General features: G+C 39.9%; 1 protein-coding gene across 1 annotated transcript; it reads right to left on the reverse strand.

Annotated features, from left to right (window-relative positions):
• Window positions 1-779: 779 nt before the first annotated feature.
• LOC308094234 (C-C chemokine receptor type 3-like) lies at window positions 780-12,415 on the reverse strand. The gene is made up of 8 exons (XM_080440757.1): window positions 12,343-12,415; window positions 7,814-7,944; window positions 7,065-7,293; window positions 5,936-6,119; window positions 5,198-5,300; window positions 3,015-3,140; window positions 1,636-1,840; window positions 780-977 (listed from the first exon to the last, which is right to left on the reverse strand). The coding sequence occupies exons 2-8, from the start codon at window positions 7,922-7,924 to the stop codon at window positions 844-846; spliced, it is 1,092 nt and encodes a 363-aa protein (XP_080296883.1). The 5' UTR covers window positions 7,925-7,944; window positions 12,343-12,415; the 3' UTR covers window positions 780-843.
• Between the last annotated feature and the right edge of the window lie 4,504 nt (window positions 12,416-16,919).

Here is a 16,919-nt window from a genome sequence, read left to right on the forward strand (position 1 = left end):
TTTCACCTTGAGTATCTTCTACAAATCTTTCCTTTAATGTTGCTGAGCTAAAATCCACATGGTTGTCTGCAGTCTGCATGTATCTGTTCTTCATCAGTTTACATCGTTTTATTACGCTATGCACGTTCGTTCTGTTCTGTAAACAAAGCCAAAGCAGTGGAGCGCAGAGCGGCCCGATTGTAACACGCATCTGTTTAGGTGTAATCAATAGATTTTCCCATGGAATTCACTCAAACTGCCATCCGGTAAGATTTAATAAATGCCTTATGTTTGATACATTATCTTATCACATCCTTGGTATGAAACAATGTAAAACAGTTGCTTGAGATAAATAATTGATTTAAGCTGAAAACGATTTGTTTAACGCTGTTTTTTAGCAGTGTTACATTGTTACATTAGTAAAATGTAACATCAGAACAGCGTCCACTTTTGGTTTAATAACTCACGACCTGTTTTATCAATTGAAAAACTTTAAGTGGTTTATGATAGCGGACATGTGTAGGTCCTTTGCTTGAAAATATTACATATGTAGGTAAAAAGATCGCTGAGTAAAATAGTGAAACGTGAAAAACGTTACAATCGTGCAGGCTCTCCCCTACATATTTTACATTTGTAACTCAAATCTTTGCTTCTGGGGGTCCCTGGAACACATTTTTTTGAGATGGGGGTCCACTGTCAAATACATATCATTTTGGGGATGACATGAAAACGTTTGAGAACCACTGCTCTAGAGAGTATAAATGACTCTTCACAGGTCACAGGTGGTATATATGGGGGGTCTTCACAGGTCACAGGTGGTATATGGGGGGTCTTCACAGGTCACAGGTGGTATATGGGGGGTCTTCACAGGTCACAGGTGGTATGGGGGGTCTTCTGCGAGGTGGACCTGCTGCTCTGGCTGCTGAGGCTCATGTGTCGTCTCAGACAGGGGATCTTCTTGGCCAGCAGCCTCCTGAAGTGGCTCTGGAACTTCTTACCTACAAACAGTGGGGGGAGTAATTGTCCGGTATTTATAATTTGACTTGAGTGAAAGTAAAGAAAATGTATTGGCTCATTATACATAATGTCCCATTTCAAAAGTATTCTTTCTATAGTTCATCTTTAGAAAATATCCGATGTACAAGCTCATAGCGTGGCACAGAGTGCCGCGCTATGAGCTTGTAGATCTGCTATTTTAAAATTGTGAATATTTGTAACTAAAATCTTTGCTTCTGGGGGTTCCTGGAACAACATATTTTGAGATGCGGGTCTGTGGCCAAATACATTGTCATGTTGGGGGTCCTTGACATGAAAAGGTTTGAGAACCACTTATATTATAGCAACATAAATAAAAATTCAAAAAAAAAATCCCCAGAAGCAAAGATTTGAGTAAAACTGTTTCGCTTTTAAAACATATATATATTCAAAGATTTGCACACATTTTCTGACATTTAAAAAAAATAGCAGATCTACAAGCTCATAGTGCGGCACTCGGTGCCGCACTATGAGCTTGTAGATCTGCTATTTTTGAATGGCCAAATAAATCTTAAAATGACACAGATGCGTTCCCAGATTGAATGGGTTAACAGAGTATTAAGTATAAAGCATTGAAAAAATGTAAAGTACACAAGTAAATGTACTTGGTGGCGTTCTTACCCATGAAGGTGTAGAACACTGGGCTGATACAGCAGTAGAGGTAGGCCACGTTGCGCGTCACGTACAGATAGTAGCCCAGTGTGTCTGACTCTCTGCACGACACAGTGTTGTTGGTAACCGTAGAGATTCTAATGGCCTGCAGGAGGATGACCGTGTTGTAGGGCGTCCAGCAGGCAAAGTAGGTGAAGACGATGATGAAGATGAGCTGGATGGAGTACAGGGTTGTTATGGTTACGACAAATGGCCCCTGCCCATGTATGGACGAAACAGGTACAAAGCCTCATGGTACAAAGCCTCCATACATGGAGGAAACAGGTACAAAACATGCACTACGTCACGGCTAAGCCGGACTTCCCATGACGTGTCAGCCTGTGTATACCCATGTATGGACGAAAGGGGGACAGACTTTTTTTGGCTGGGGCCGGAGGACAAATGGCCCCTGCCCATGTATGGACGAAACAGATACCCATGTATGGACGAAAGGGGGACAGACTTTTTTGGCTGGGGCCGGACGACAAATGGCCCCTGCCCATGTTTGGACGAAACAGATACAAAGCCTCATGTAAGCCCGACCCCTTGGGTCTGGCAACAAAAATGAAGCTGATAAATGGGTACTCTTTCCTGATTGGCTGAAATTTTGTCACCTACCTGAAAACGTATTTTCTGTTTATTAAAGCACTGGAGAGACATGGAGACTCCTGTTACTGAACAAACACTCTATAGCAATGATTACTATCAGAATATAGTGCTTTAACCTTTTAACAAAATAACTTTTTGTTTTAACCAAAACTTCACTTACCCTACCTTTAACTGTTAAGCCCTGTTGTCAAAAATCTTCTACAATATCTACACGGTGACAAAGCATCACCATCTGCTATTTTCACTAGTTTTGCTTTTTGAATCTCACCCCTGAGTACATAGAAAAAAGAAAACTAAACCAAAAAATTACTGAAATAGCCAAGCCCCTTTTAAAAACCAATCCTACTACTATAATTGAAATGACCTCCAAAAGTTCATCCGGGGTAAAAGCACGTACGATCGCTCCACTTGCCTCCAAACTTGCCACAGACTGTTGATCAGTGCTCTGGCTAATATTTAGGGTTTTTTTCCCCGCCTTCAATGTACTTACATATTGTACAATTAATATAAAACTACATTTTAACATTTTAGCCACAGCATCTTTCCTTCTTTTTGGCCGCAGCAGCTTCCCATCTCCATATATGGTCATATCAGTTGGATCACTGGTGCAACGTAGCTGTGATGTAGCTGATTGGGCCTAGATGTGAGGGCCGCGAAGCGGCTCAAGCCTCTAGTTAAAACTAACTGAAATTATATATATTTTTTTTGTCAAAACAATATAAAGAAATAACTGTAACAACCTTGATGGAGCGACACTTCTCCTTCATCCGTGTGGACATGATGCGGACAGTGATGCTGACGTAGCAGAACATCAGCATGCAGAGAGGAAGCAGGAAGAACACCAGGAACTGTTGGTAATAAGTCGCCTGCAGGGGATGGAGAGGAACTGTTACTCTTTAGTACAGGTGGTTAACAAACTATGGGGGTCCCCCAAATGATTTTGGGTGCGTCCCCATGCATAGGATTTGCTTAAGACCTGAGGCCGATTCTACAAATGCCTTCTAAATAAGTAGCTCTCAAACATTCAAGATTTTTCAATTAGCCACATTGGCCAAATTGTCAAATATTACCCATATTATATTATTATATATATATTACCTAAAAATAGCTGATCTACAAGCTCACAATGCTGTGAGCTTGTAGATGGGCTATTTTCACAATATTTCTGTGGTATCGAGTCAAACTAAATGTAATGCCTCAACTGCTACAATTCAAAGTGCTTGTCAGGGGGGGGGGGTCCCAAGTTCAGATATGATAATTTTGGGGGGTCCCAAGTTCAGATATGATAATTTTGGGGGGTCGCGGCCTGAAAGGTTTGAGAACCACTGCTTTAGTACAGGGGTCTTCAACGTTTTTTTTTTTCGGGCCAAGGACCCCGAAGCTGAGAGAGAGATGAAGCCGCACCGGAAGTCTCGCTAGACGAGATTTCAATCTTGTCTAGCCAGACTTCCGGTGGGGCACATTCAAGACAATCACCTTGCATAGTGTTCTGTCACTATGAACGTCAGATCTCACCAAAAAGCTATTAAAATATGCGCAAGGCCCATTGGCGCATATTATTTTTTGCTGTGACAGACCCGGGATGGAGTTATGACATTTTTCTACTGTACCATTCATCCTAGGATATCATAACATCGTAGAAAAGGTAAGAAAACTGTGGGGCAAAATTCCCCTTTAAACCCTCAATATTTATTAAACCTATGGCTCTGTACTTGGTCTGCTCTTTTTACCCCCTACACCACATTTCCTGTCTAAAAATAGCAGATGCAAGCTCACAACACGCCACAACGCTGTGAGCTTGTAGATCTGCAATCTTTGGCAGATGTTCCCCCCAGAATAGGGATGCTAGTAGGGTTTAGGTGGTTGATGTAAAAAAATAAAATAATAGTTATTAGCAAAAAAAGTTCCTATTACACAAAGACCCCAACCACCCCCCTCCCCATGCATATTCACTTTAGCCCTTCATAGAGCACCGAAGTCCTGACGTCACTGCCAGTAGAGGGCGCTTTTCGCAGGTTCGTGGCTTTACTTTTTCTATTGATATCCTCATTGGGGAATCTTAGATCACTTCATATAAGAACTGTGTTCCAAAAATAAACACACCACCCTGGCGTTTTTACTCATATGGATATGAAGCATCAACTGAAGGTGTAAATGTACACATTTACCCACAGAGTAACACAATACAAACACTAGAAACGAGTCAAACAAACCCAAAGACTACATTTCCCATGAACGCGGCTGCAGTGGGGACAGTGATTTCAGACCCGGAAGTAGTAGTTCTTAAGACTTTTAAGGCAGAATTAATTCCATTTTCGCCAGAAACAGGCTGTATCAAATATGAACGAATATCATAAACGATGCAGAGCCACCTCCCTGACAAAAACGCCGGGGTGGTGTCTTTATGTTTGGAACACAGTTCTTATATGACGTAATCTAAGATTCCCAAATGGGGATTTCAACACAAAAAATAAAGCCACAAACCCGCGGAACAGCGCCCTCTAGTGGCAGTGACGTCAGACTTCGGTGGTCTATACTTCAGCTATTAAATAAATATCAGATCTACAAACTCACCATGCATCATATTGGAACACATTGTGAGCTTGTAGATATTATGCTATTTTTGAAAAAGTTTGACTTTACTTTTACATTGGTAATGAAAGCCAGTGGTTCTCTGGAGACCCCACAGGGGGGGTTTCCAGGGGGTCCCCTGCTAAATGTGTTAATACAGCATCACAATTATTTTAACCACTTTATCCATTTTTACGTGACATGCTTTTTTAACACATTCGGAAAAATCTAAAAAAGATTTTGGCACATTTTGAATAATCTTGGATTTTTTAAAAACTCAAATCTTCTGTTCTGTTTGAGAACCCCTGCTGTGTAAGCACATTTTAATGCCAATTCTTTAGTAGTATCAGACCTGTCTCCAGCGGTCGATGACCTCCTCAGAGTATCCCGTCTCCTCACACATCAGGCCCTCTCCATCGTCCTTACGTACGTTCTGCAGCACCAGCTCTTTCAGACTACAATCACAATCACAATGCAGTTTTAAGGACAGTGGAAGAAGAATAGACATATTGGACAATGCCTCTCCACCTGGGTGTGTGGGGGGGTTGGGGGGGGGGGGGTACCCCAGATGACAGTAAAGTGACAATTTAAGGACTTTTAAGACCTTTCTAATACCTAAAAAAATAGGAGAATAATCTAAATGAAAAAAGACAAATACTTCATCAAAAGTAATCAACAAATTATACCATAAAAACTGGTCATACATTGGCCAAGTTGTCTTATAATATAAGAAAGATGCAAATGTTGTGAAAATAGCTGATCTACAAGCTCACAACGCCTCGCAATCGGCCATTTTCACAATATTAGTTTTTCAATATTTATGTTTGACGCTTTCAAAGATAATACGTGTGTTTTAATGTGAAGCTGAAAAATATTTTTAAGTATTATTAAGTCTTTGTTTTCTGGAGAAACTTTCAAAAGGTTGGACAATTTTTTTTTAAATCAACCAAAATACAACATTCATATTGTTTGCACCAATGTGCATACGTAGGCCTAATGAATCAATAATAAGAATGCACTTATTTTCTTTTTTTAGAATTCTGCATCTGAACCTAACCCACCAAAGACAGTAAAGTAACAGGTAAGGTACCTGGCTAAAATGCTGATGCACCAGACTACCAGTGACGCACAGACAGCGTAGGTCTTGGTCCTGTTCTTGGCAGCCTGCACAGCGTGAACCACAGCCAGGTACTGGTCCAGCGTCATGAGAGAGAGGAAGAGCACGGAGCTGTAGAAGCCGATGAAGTACACACTGCTCACCAGCTTACACAGCACTGCATCAAAAGACCAGAGGATTAGTTACATTTACCAATGTGGAAAGCAGTGGTTTTCAACTTTTTTCATGCCAAGGACCCCTAAATTGATATACATTTGGCCGCGGACCCCCATCTGAAAATGCTTTGTGCCAGGGACTCCCATGAGCGAAGATTTGAGTAAAAAATGTTCGCTTTAAAAATATAAATATATATTCAAAGATATGCACACATTTTCAAGATTAAAAAAAAAATGCAGATCTACAAGCTCATAGCCCTATGAACTTGTATATCTGCTATTTGTATATAGCCAAAGCTAAGTGGTTAGAATGATTGTGACGCTACATGTGACGCTATGTGACGCTATGTTAACTAATTTCGCTGGGGACCCCCCCCCCCCCCCAAGGACCACTGGTGGTCCCCGGACCAGTGGTTGAGAACCACTGGTGTAAAGTAACTAAATACATTTACTCAAGTACTGTACTTATGTACACTTTTGAGGATTTTCTTTACTTTACTGGAGCGTTTCCAATTTTCAATACTTTTACTTCTACTCCACTACATCTCAGAGGCAGATATTACATGTTTTACTCCACTACAATTATTTGAAAACTTTAGCTACTAGTTACTTTGTACATTTTGATTATTATTACAAAAAGATCTACAAGCTCACAATGCGTCGCGATGCGACGCATTGTGAGCTTGTAGATCTGCAATTTTCTAATGATTTTTATTTGAAAACTTGTGAAATGGGACATTCTGCAGAATGGGTACTTTCTACTGTTGATACTTTAAGTATATTTCGATGCCAATACCTTTGTACTTTCACTCAAGTCAATTTTGATGACCGGACTTTTACTTGTAACAGTATTTCTGCATTGCAGTATTGACTCAAGTCAAATATTTGAGTACTTTTTTCCACCACTAACTAAAACTTGAGCTGTCAAAATGGACGCTGGTACCCACTTCTGCCAAAGATCCACTCAGATGAATGGTAGGTGGCCCAGAAAGGAAGGCTGGAGGCGAACAGGAGGTTGGAGAGGACCAGGTTGAGCAGGAAGATGTTGGTCATCTTGCTGAGCTTCTCAAACTTGTAGATGATGAAGAGGACCAGCCCGTTGCCCAGGTAACTGAGCAGGAAGGTGGTATAGTAGAAGATGGGGATGAATCTGGCTCCGAACTCGTTGACGTGGACCTTGGGGACAGTGGCGGAAAGTAACTAAGTACATTTACTCAAGTACCATTTTGTATGTTTTTTTTTAAAATTTGTATTATTTACTTTACTGGGATATGTCTAATTTTCAATACTTTTACTTCAACTCCACTACATCTCAGAGGCAAATATTGTAATTACTAGTTATTTTGATTTAGATTATAATTACAAAACATACACTAACCACTTCAGCTCTATTGAAAATAGCCGATCTAAGCTCACAAAGTGTTGCAAAGCGACGCTTTGTGAGCTTGTAGATCTGCTATTTTCAAAGGATTTTATACATTTGGAAACCTGCGAAATGGGACATTCTGTATAATGAGTACTTTAACTTTTGTAAGTGTAATTTTGATGCCAATGCGTATAAGCTTGTAATCCTGGGCGCTGCTGAGCTCATGCTTCTTTTGATTCATGAGGAGTTAGCAGACCGCTTCTTACACATGGTGGTATTGATACTTTTACTCAATTAAAAGAAATGTGAGTACTTCTTCACACCACTGACCTTGGGACAGTGGCGGACGGGTTCATCCTCCACTATGGATGGGTCGTCTGTGGTGTTGTAGAGGTAGTCGGACATGTTTTTGAACAGGTCATACATGTCATATTCGTCCATGGTTAGACGTTGGTTTTAACCTGTAGGAGAAAAGGACAGAGACACAACCAAAGTCACACCACTCCAGTCACTGTGATTGTAGCCGTGAAACGGAGGCAGCGCTCCATGGCACCGCTTGTTCAGCGGACACTCGCTCGGGAGCGTCTCACCAGCCTCACCCGCACGCACACGCGTGCACACGCACGCACACGCACACAGTGAGGGAAAAAGTACTATTTTTTTTTACTTAAAGTAAAAGTAAAAGTATCAATACTGCAATGTAGAAATTACAAGTAAAAGCCCGGAATTCAAAATGTACTTGAGTAAAAGTACAAACGTATTGGTATCAAAATGTACTCAAAGTACCAGAAGTAGAAAGTAGGCTACTCATTAGGCAGAATGTCCCATTTCACAAGTTTTCAAATGTACAACATGTATAAAAATCTTTTGGAAATAGCAGATCTACTCACGATGCGTCGCATCGCTACGCATTGTGAGCTTGTAGATCGGCTATTTTCAAATGTATATAGGGCGGAAGTGGGTAATGTATGTTTTGTAATAATAATCCAAATCTAGTAGTAAGTAACTAGTAACTTATACGTTTTCAAATAATTGTAGTGGAGTATAATATTTGCCTATGAGATGTAGCAGAGTATAAGTAAAAGTACTCAAAATAGGAAATACTCCAGGTGAAGTAAAAAATGCCTCAAAATTTTACTTAGGTACAGTACTTGAGTACATGTACTTAGTTACTTTACACCACTGCACACACACACACACACGCACGCACACGCACACGCACACGCACACGCACACGCACACACACACTCACACACACACACACATTTGAATTATGTATTTGAATCCACAAATTAATATGAATTTACAGGGAATCAAATGTAACGAGGTCAGACAGTTCATGGTGTACATCTGTAACCAAAGTTTGTAATGGTTCTAAGCAATGGTTGGTAGACTTTGAATGTTATCCTGGAAAGCCTGGTCCATGTACAAATACAAATAGATGAACATTCTGTGCAAATGGCATTCTACAAGCTCATAACATGTCGCAATCAGCCATTTCTGCTATTTTACGTATACAACAACGTAGGATTTAAGTGGTTAAAAAGCCCCTCCAAAGACGTAACCTATACTGGTCTATAAGCTTGTAGATCAGCTATTTTCACTACTTCATTACGTTTTTGGAAGTACAAGGTTTAGCTACAAGATATTTGAACCCATTCAGACCGGAAACGCATCTTGCGTCATTTTAGATTTGAGCTATAACTATAACTATTTTATACTTTGGGCTATTCAAAAATAGCAGATATACAAGCTCATAGCGCGGCACCGAGTGCCGCGCTACGAGCTTGTAGATCTGCTATTTTTTTTTAAATCTCGAAGATTTGTGCAAATCTTTGAATACAAACAAATCTTTGCTTCTGGGGGGTCCCTGGAACCACATATTTTGATGGGGATCGGCGGACAAAAACATAATTTTTGTGGGGTCCTTAACATGAAAAAGATTGAGAACCACTGATATAACACATCACAAGCTCATAGCGTGCTATGAGCTTGTATATCTGCCATTTTTCGAATAGCCATAGAAATCTTGAAATGACACATTTGGGTTAAGGGTGGCCATAGCTGAGCGGTTAGTGAGCCCGCCTGGTAAGCCAGTAGTTCTATTTGTCCCAGGTACGGTTCCAGGCCAGGACAGCGATGTGTGTCCCTGAGTAAGACTCTTACCCCTAATTGCTCCCTGCGCGCCATAGAATGGCTGCTCACTGCTCCTAGTTGTTACAGGAGGACACATTTCACCTATCTGCTAATATACAGTGAAAAAAAAGAAAAAGAAAAAAAAACACCCCAAGGACTAGGGACTATTCTATTGTATTACAGGCATGTGAACTTGTCACCTTTCGGTGACAAGAAAGGTTCGGTGACAACCTTTCGGTGACAAGTCGCTGAATAGAAACAGAAATAAACCGCCTACATTTGTGTGTACAGTACATCCGATGAGTTTTTGCTGGGGGTGGGGGTTTGTGCTCAGAGCAAAAGACGGATGCCCTCCCACTGAATGCTAAATTGTGATGCATGCCTAGTCAAAGTGAAAGAGTGATGCGTGCCCACAGGGGTCTGGGGGGAGTGTCCTCTTTGGATAGAAGGCTGCAGCTGGCTATAACTGTTTCATCATGACATATAGTCTTCCTTCCTGTTACCACTCATTCATTTAGTACATTGAAACATTTGTTGTTTGTATCTTGCTATGACAACGAAGGAAGCTGTCGCTCAGTCAGTTGGTCTGTCTGTCCTACATATTAACGTTAAAGGTTTAATGACATTCACTTTTACACCACATTCAAAGTCTTTGTCCTGGTCCTTCAAAAGTGTACAAAAAGTTTTAAGTGAAAATTCCATTCCAGTGATCCATGGCAGGTGTTTTTCTCTCACATTTCTAAAGCCTTTTCAACTGCAATGAAAAAAGAAATCTTTGCCTGCGGGTGTCGCTGGTGAGGGATTTTGCCTGTCAATCATCGCCTCTGCTCCGCCCCCCCCCAAAGGAAAGGATAGGGGAGGGGAGGGGCGAGGAGGAGAGTGGGCGGGATTAATCGACTGTGACCTCACTGTCGAAGGGCCAAGCTCAGATTACTTGTCAGCCTAATTATTCAGAAAACCCCAGACCACAGAAAATACACTGAATGTTCTAAGTTCAGGTTTTTTGGGTGTAATTGAGGTCATAAAACCCCAAATAAAACATTGAAAATAAAAAAAGTGAAAATGAATGTCATGACACCTTTAAGCTGCTAGTTGCAGCTTCAGGCACACTATTATTATATATTATATTATATATATATATATTATTTTTATATATATTTTTCCCTATGTTCCCCGGGTTATGTTCACCGGTTAGCAAAGGGGTTAGGGTAACGCTTTAAAAAAAAAAGTTGTATTAAGGATCCCCATTAGCTGCTGCCATAGCAACCAGCTAGTCTTCCTGTGGTCCACATAAAAGACATACAAACAAATACAGTTGTAAGCGGGGAACTTTCTTGTAGGCTAATAGCATTACATATATGTGTCCCAGTGCTTTTCAATCTGCATGGTGTCCAAATATTGGGAATGTCATTGTCAAGATTCTTCAAGATTATATAGTTATTATTTAGTCACACACTCTTGTTAATACTTGTCTTTGACACACACACACACACACACACACACACACACACACACACACACACACACACACACACACACACACACACACACACACACACATAGATCAGCTATTTTCACTACTTTTGCACACTTTTATGTCCAGTGGTTGACAATATACTCAAGTATTGAAATTTACAGAAAGTACATTTTCAGAAATATTGAAAACACCTACAAGCTCACAACGATTCACACTGTGTTGTGAGCTTGTAGATCAGATATTTTCACTATATTTAAAATAAGTTTTAAAGAGTCCAAGAGTCCCTTCCTAGGAAAGTGTCAAACGTGCAATATTCCTATTTGAAATGTAGCGTTAAGTTAAAGTCACCAGCTTGCAAAAAATAACAAAAACAACAACAAATACAAATGCTAACTTTCCTCCTCTACCCTGGATTTGAAACCGGTTTCCTGCGTAAGTGCTGAATGTTTTACCATTAAGCTAATAGAGCCTGCCTGCTTGCTCAGGGGATACATTTAATCTTGACCTTTGGGTAAAAATTTGTGTCAGATCATGTGTCTAGGTGAGACATGACCTTTGACATGATCTAAATAATATTAATATCTGGGATTTATATAGCGCTTTTCTAAGTACTCAAAGACACTTCACATGTCTGTGGGGGCCAGGGGAGAGGAGAAAAAATATATAAAAATAAACGTCTCAATAGAAGAGCAGGGAGACAAAATACAACCAAGTTATATTGAATTAACATCAGTGGTGTAAAGTAACTAAGTATATTGACTCAATCACTGTACTTAAGTACAATGTTGAGGTACTTTTACTTTACTGGAGTATTTCCAATGTTCAGTACTTTTACTTCTACTCCACTAGATCTCAGAGGCAAATATTGTACTTTTACTCCACTACAATTATTTGAAAACTTTAGTTACTGGTTACTTTGCAGATATAAAACATACATTAGCCACTTTAGCCCTAAATAGCCGATCTACAAGCTCAGTGAGCATATAGATCTGCTATTTTCAAACATTTTAGTACTTTTACTTTTGGTACTTTAAGTACATGTTGATACCAATACTTGTGTACTTTTACTCAAGTACATTTTTACCTGTAACAGAGTGCTTCTACATTGCAGTATTGATACTTTTACTTAAGTAAAACATTTGAGTAGGCTACTTTTCCCACCACTGATTGGACAAAATTGCATTCTATTCATAAAAAAATCTAATCTTCGTCTCGTGTATTTAAAATAAAGTGTGCGTGAACTCACCAGTGCAACGTAACGGCCAAGACTGCGCGTCAGGAGCTGTGAGCTTCTTGCTGACTGAGTGAAACTGCTCTAGTGTTTCACCACAGCACATGATTCAACGCTAAAGAGGAATTAACTTACTGACATTGTCGTCATCGTGGAGATGAGCAGCACTCAGTTTTCACACCTCTGTATGAGCACATTAAGACACGACACATTTCACTGCATCGTTCAACTGGCCAATTTACCCATTAAGACCTTCTACAAATGCCTTCTAAATCAGTAGAGAGAATGTTTCTGTGTGTGTGTGTGTGTGTGTGTGTGCGCGTGTGCGTGTGCGTGTGCGTGTGCGTGTGCATGCGCGTGTGTGTGTGTGTGTGTGTGTGTGCGCGCACATGGACCCAGCAACACTATTTATCAGCCAATGGGAGGCTCAGAGCTGCACTGCGTCAGCATCCGGATGCTGACACAACACAACACAACACAACACAACACAACACAACACAACACAACACAACAAGCTAGATCCGAAGGGTGGGTTTGCTCGTATAAACCCAACTAATATCAGTCAAGTTGGTGTAAAGTAAACCAATGGTTGTCAAACTTTTCAATTTCACCTCCATAACTCTCAGAGTTACAGACCTGCAAGGGTCCATTTGGTTCCAGTTGTACACTCACAGAGTTACAGACCTGTAAGGGTCCATTTGGTTCTGTTTGTACGCTCTCAGAGTTACAGATTTCTAAGGGTCCATTTGGTTCCATTTGTACAATCAGAGTTATAGACCTTTAAGGGTCCATTTGGTTCCATGTGTACACTCTTAGAGTTACAGACCCGTAAGGGTCCATTTGGTTCCATTTGTACACTCTTAGAGTTACAGACCCGTAAGGGTCCATTTGGTTCCATTTGTTAGAGTTACAGACCCGTAACGGTCCATTTGGTTCCATTTGTACACTCTTAGAGTTACAGACCCGTAAGGGTCCTTTTGGTTCCATGTGCACACTCTCAGCGTTACAAACCCGTAAGGGTCCATTTAGAACCCCCTCAAGGAACCCTGAGGGTCCCTGGACCACACTTTGAGAACCACTGGTGTAAGCCCATGCAGGGACATGGAAGTATGTCGCAAACTGACAACAATCAAAGAGGTTATGATTCATCTGTGTTGCAACAAAAGAACATCCATAGTTAAAGGGATATTTCACTTTCAAACATGATTGTGGTCGTTTTAACGTCTACTCAGGCTTTTGTGAGCACCCCGGACAGTTTTTATGTTGCTTGATTGAGTATTAAGATATTTGATATTCATTTTATCGGACACCCTATATACAAACCCATTGTAGCTTCAATCTCCATTTTCACCATGATAGATTCATCGAAAACACCCGTCCTTGGTGTTGGTGACTCATACCTACACTCCTAATACGTGAGGGGGGCATATTTTTTAGATTACTTTTTTCATTAATGTCATTACATTTTTTTATTGCAGAATTTTCTTTTCATTTTCCCAATTTATTTTTAAGACAATACATGAAAAGAACTGGTGTATTCAATTAATCTAACATGGTTCAAATGGAGTTTGAAGTTACAATGGGTTTGTTTAGAAAGATGTCTGATAAAAGTTATATCAAATATCATTGTGTTAACTGACTCTGAAATAAAATATAAAAAATTAAGTATAAGCAAAAGCTAAATAAAAACAAAAATGAACAATGCAAATACAATGTAAGGTCATCTTTGTTTTAGTATTTTCCACCATAATAAGTGATGTTGTGCATTAGTTGATCCTATACTATTTCACAATTATAATTACTCTGCTGCCACGTGCCTGAAAAATTGGAGCAAATATTATACTTCTTGCAAATATTCATCTTTACGGAGAAGTTGTTAAGGCTTTAGTTTAAAGTCAGTTCAAAGAAATTAAAATGACACTAAAGTTATGTTTTTAGTTTCCTTTTCATTTCCTTGAACTGACTTGAAACTAACACCTTTCCAACTTCTCTGTAAAGATGCCACCATATCCTGTCTGTCCAACATTAGGAAGTAAACAAAGACGCACCTGCTGCCTGCACTCGTTAGCTTTACTATTGCATTATTTTGGGAACCCAGATTTAAGTTCCTGTTAAGCTCAAATTACATCACAATTCTGTACTATAAACCGAAACTTACAGATAACAACCAACTATTTATTTGTATTTTTATTATCATTAGAAATTATTATTATTATTTGTAAAATGTTCAAAATCAAAGCAAAAGGGCATCAGTGACAAAGGGCCCCCTCTGCACGTGCCTGGCTGTAACCCTTCCCTCTGAAGCAGTGCTTCTCAAACATTTTCATGTCAAGGACCCTGTGTCATTTTATGGATTATATACAAAGGACCCCCAAATTAATTAATTAATTGGCCTCGGACCCCCATCAGAACATTTTTTTTTTGTCAGGGACCCCCACACGAGATTGGTGTTGCTAAATTGTAGATCTGCTATTTTCATCATGATGCTATATGTTTACACATTTTGCTGGGAACCCCCTGGAACCCCATCAAGGACCCCTGGGGGTCCCTGGACCCTGGTTTGAGAACCAGTGCTCTGAAGGCCAATTTACTGGGTGAAGGGTCACTGCATTATGAGTGATCACTTTAATCCTCTGATGAAACACTTCTGTCCTGATGGGAGTGGTCTGACAATATGTCCCTATCCACAGCACGTGAATGGTTTGATGAAAATAACCATTTATGTGGGACATGAATGCTTATGCCAGTCAAAAATAACAGATCTACAAGCTCAAAACGCGTCATAAAGTGCCACACTGTGAGCTTGTAGATGTGCTATTTTCAAAACATTTGAGAAAAATCTTGAAAAATGTGGAATTAGGAACATAATGTTCTCTTTCTCTCCCTGGCATGACTTTTCAAATGGTGGTCCATGGCCAAAACACATCAATGTGTGGATCCTTGACATGATTTTTTTTAGGAGAACCACTGGTATATTTCATGTAATATTAGGACAATGAATGCTCACGTCTTATGCAAGCATATTAGTGTGTTTGTGTGTGTCAGAGGGTGGGGGCTCTCTGTGATGCGCAGTGTGTGTGTGTGTGTGTGTGTGTGTGTGTGTGTGTGTGTGTGTGTGTGTGTGTGTGTGTGTGTGTGTGTGTGTGTGTGTGTGTGTGTGTGTGTGTGCGTGTGTGCGTGTGTTGTGTGTGTGTGTGTGTGCGCATGTGTGCGTGTGAGTGAGTCATAAATTACTCCAAAAAAGAAGAAGTATTGATAAATGCTGTATGTAAGAATGTAGTCAAACTGTTACTTTTCTGCAAAAAAATAAAACCTTTCTTCCAATGGAGCCAATGCAGTTATTCTTTGGTCACTAAGCTCTTAAATACAATAAAACACACACACACCCACACACTTAACCAAAAATAGCCGATCAGCTATTTGTGTTACTTTTGTGTGACTCTGTTGTATGACGAAGAAGGGCATTCATTTATGAAAAAAAGAAAATGGAGATTATGGAGATTTAAGGTTTTCTGCTCGACAGTGACGATATGAGTCATGACTGAGTTCCTGCTGATGAAGCAGGAACTCATTGTTGTGGGCAGAAACATTGCATCTCCATGTCGTTTTTTCTTTCATAAATTAATACCGTTCTGTACTTGACATGACGGTCGAAAATGTGTTTTTGAAAAAAAAAAAGATCTTAAATGTGTGTGTGTGGGAAAAGTGTTAAGAGCGTGTGACTAAATGATAACTAAAGTGGAACACAGGTTCTGTTATTTTTTTCATTTACTGAAATGTAACCATTTTAAACGAGGTTTCCACCCAACAGAGATGATATGATGTATGGTATTATATATTTCAAGTTTCAGTTTCATATGCACATTATGCCCATTGGGCCAGGGTCTGTAGACCTATTAATAACCTTTTAAACCCTTGAATGAGCCCAAGAAATAAGTCATTCTCATGTTGATTTTGATCCCTGTAAGGATGTCACTAGGACATTAATAATCAATGTTTAAAATACATTTCTAAAATACACTGTAACATCTTTTGACGTTGCATTTGACGTCTTTGTGACGTGTCATTGCTCCGTGAGAATATTCTCGTTGATAGCGTTCTTTAGAAACAGCTGTGGTTAATATTCAGCTGTAATTCTTGGGTCATGTGGTTTCATCATAATGTGGCTGGGGAAGACCCAGCTTGTGATAGTCTTCATAAATAGCAGCCATATTGGCGATAGCGTACATTAGCCTAGTTAACTCTTTGACTGCCACTAACGAGGAACCTCGTCAGTTCGAGTTTTGTGTTTTCAGTGGGTCTCCAACAGCTGGCCCCTGTTATCTACCCAATGAATGATGCTTTCACTGCCTGATGACGACAGACCCGGAACTGACGTCATTTAACCCATTGAGACCGGGAAAGCAGTCATTTTACGATTTTATTTGGCTATTCAAAAATAGCAGATCTACAAGCTCGTAGCGCGGCACCGAGTGCCGCGCTATGAGCTTGTAGATCTGCTATTTTCAAAAAATCTAGAACATTTGTGCAAATCTTTAAATATGTATATATAAATTTTAATTCAAATCTTTGCATCTGGGGGTCCCTGGAAC

The sequence above is a fragment of the Gymnoscopelus braueri genome, assembly GCF_963280865.1.
Source record: "Gymnoscopelus braueri genome assembly, chromosome: 10".
NCBI classification, from domain to species: domain Eukaryota; kingdom Metazoa; phylum Chordata; class Actinopteri; order Myctophiformes; family Myctophidae; genus Gymnoscopelus; species Gymnoscopelus braueri.

Bases quoted from the DNA above. Each gene is read 5' to 3' on its own strand.
- LOC308094234 (XM_080440757.1), bottom strand. From the start codon at position 7,924: ATGGACGAATATGACATGTATGACCTGTTCAAAAACATGTCCGACTAC. The intron at 7,294-7,813 runs GTCAGTGGTGTG...ACTGTCCCCAAG, and splicing joins CCGTCCGCCACTGTCCCAAG to GTCCACGTCAACGAGTTCGG. The intron at 1,841-3,014 runs GTTGTTACAGTT...TACTCCATCCAG, and splicing joins AGAAGTGTCGCTCCATCAAG to CTCATCTTCATCATCGTCTT.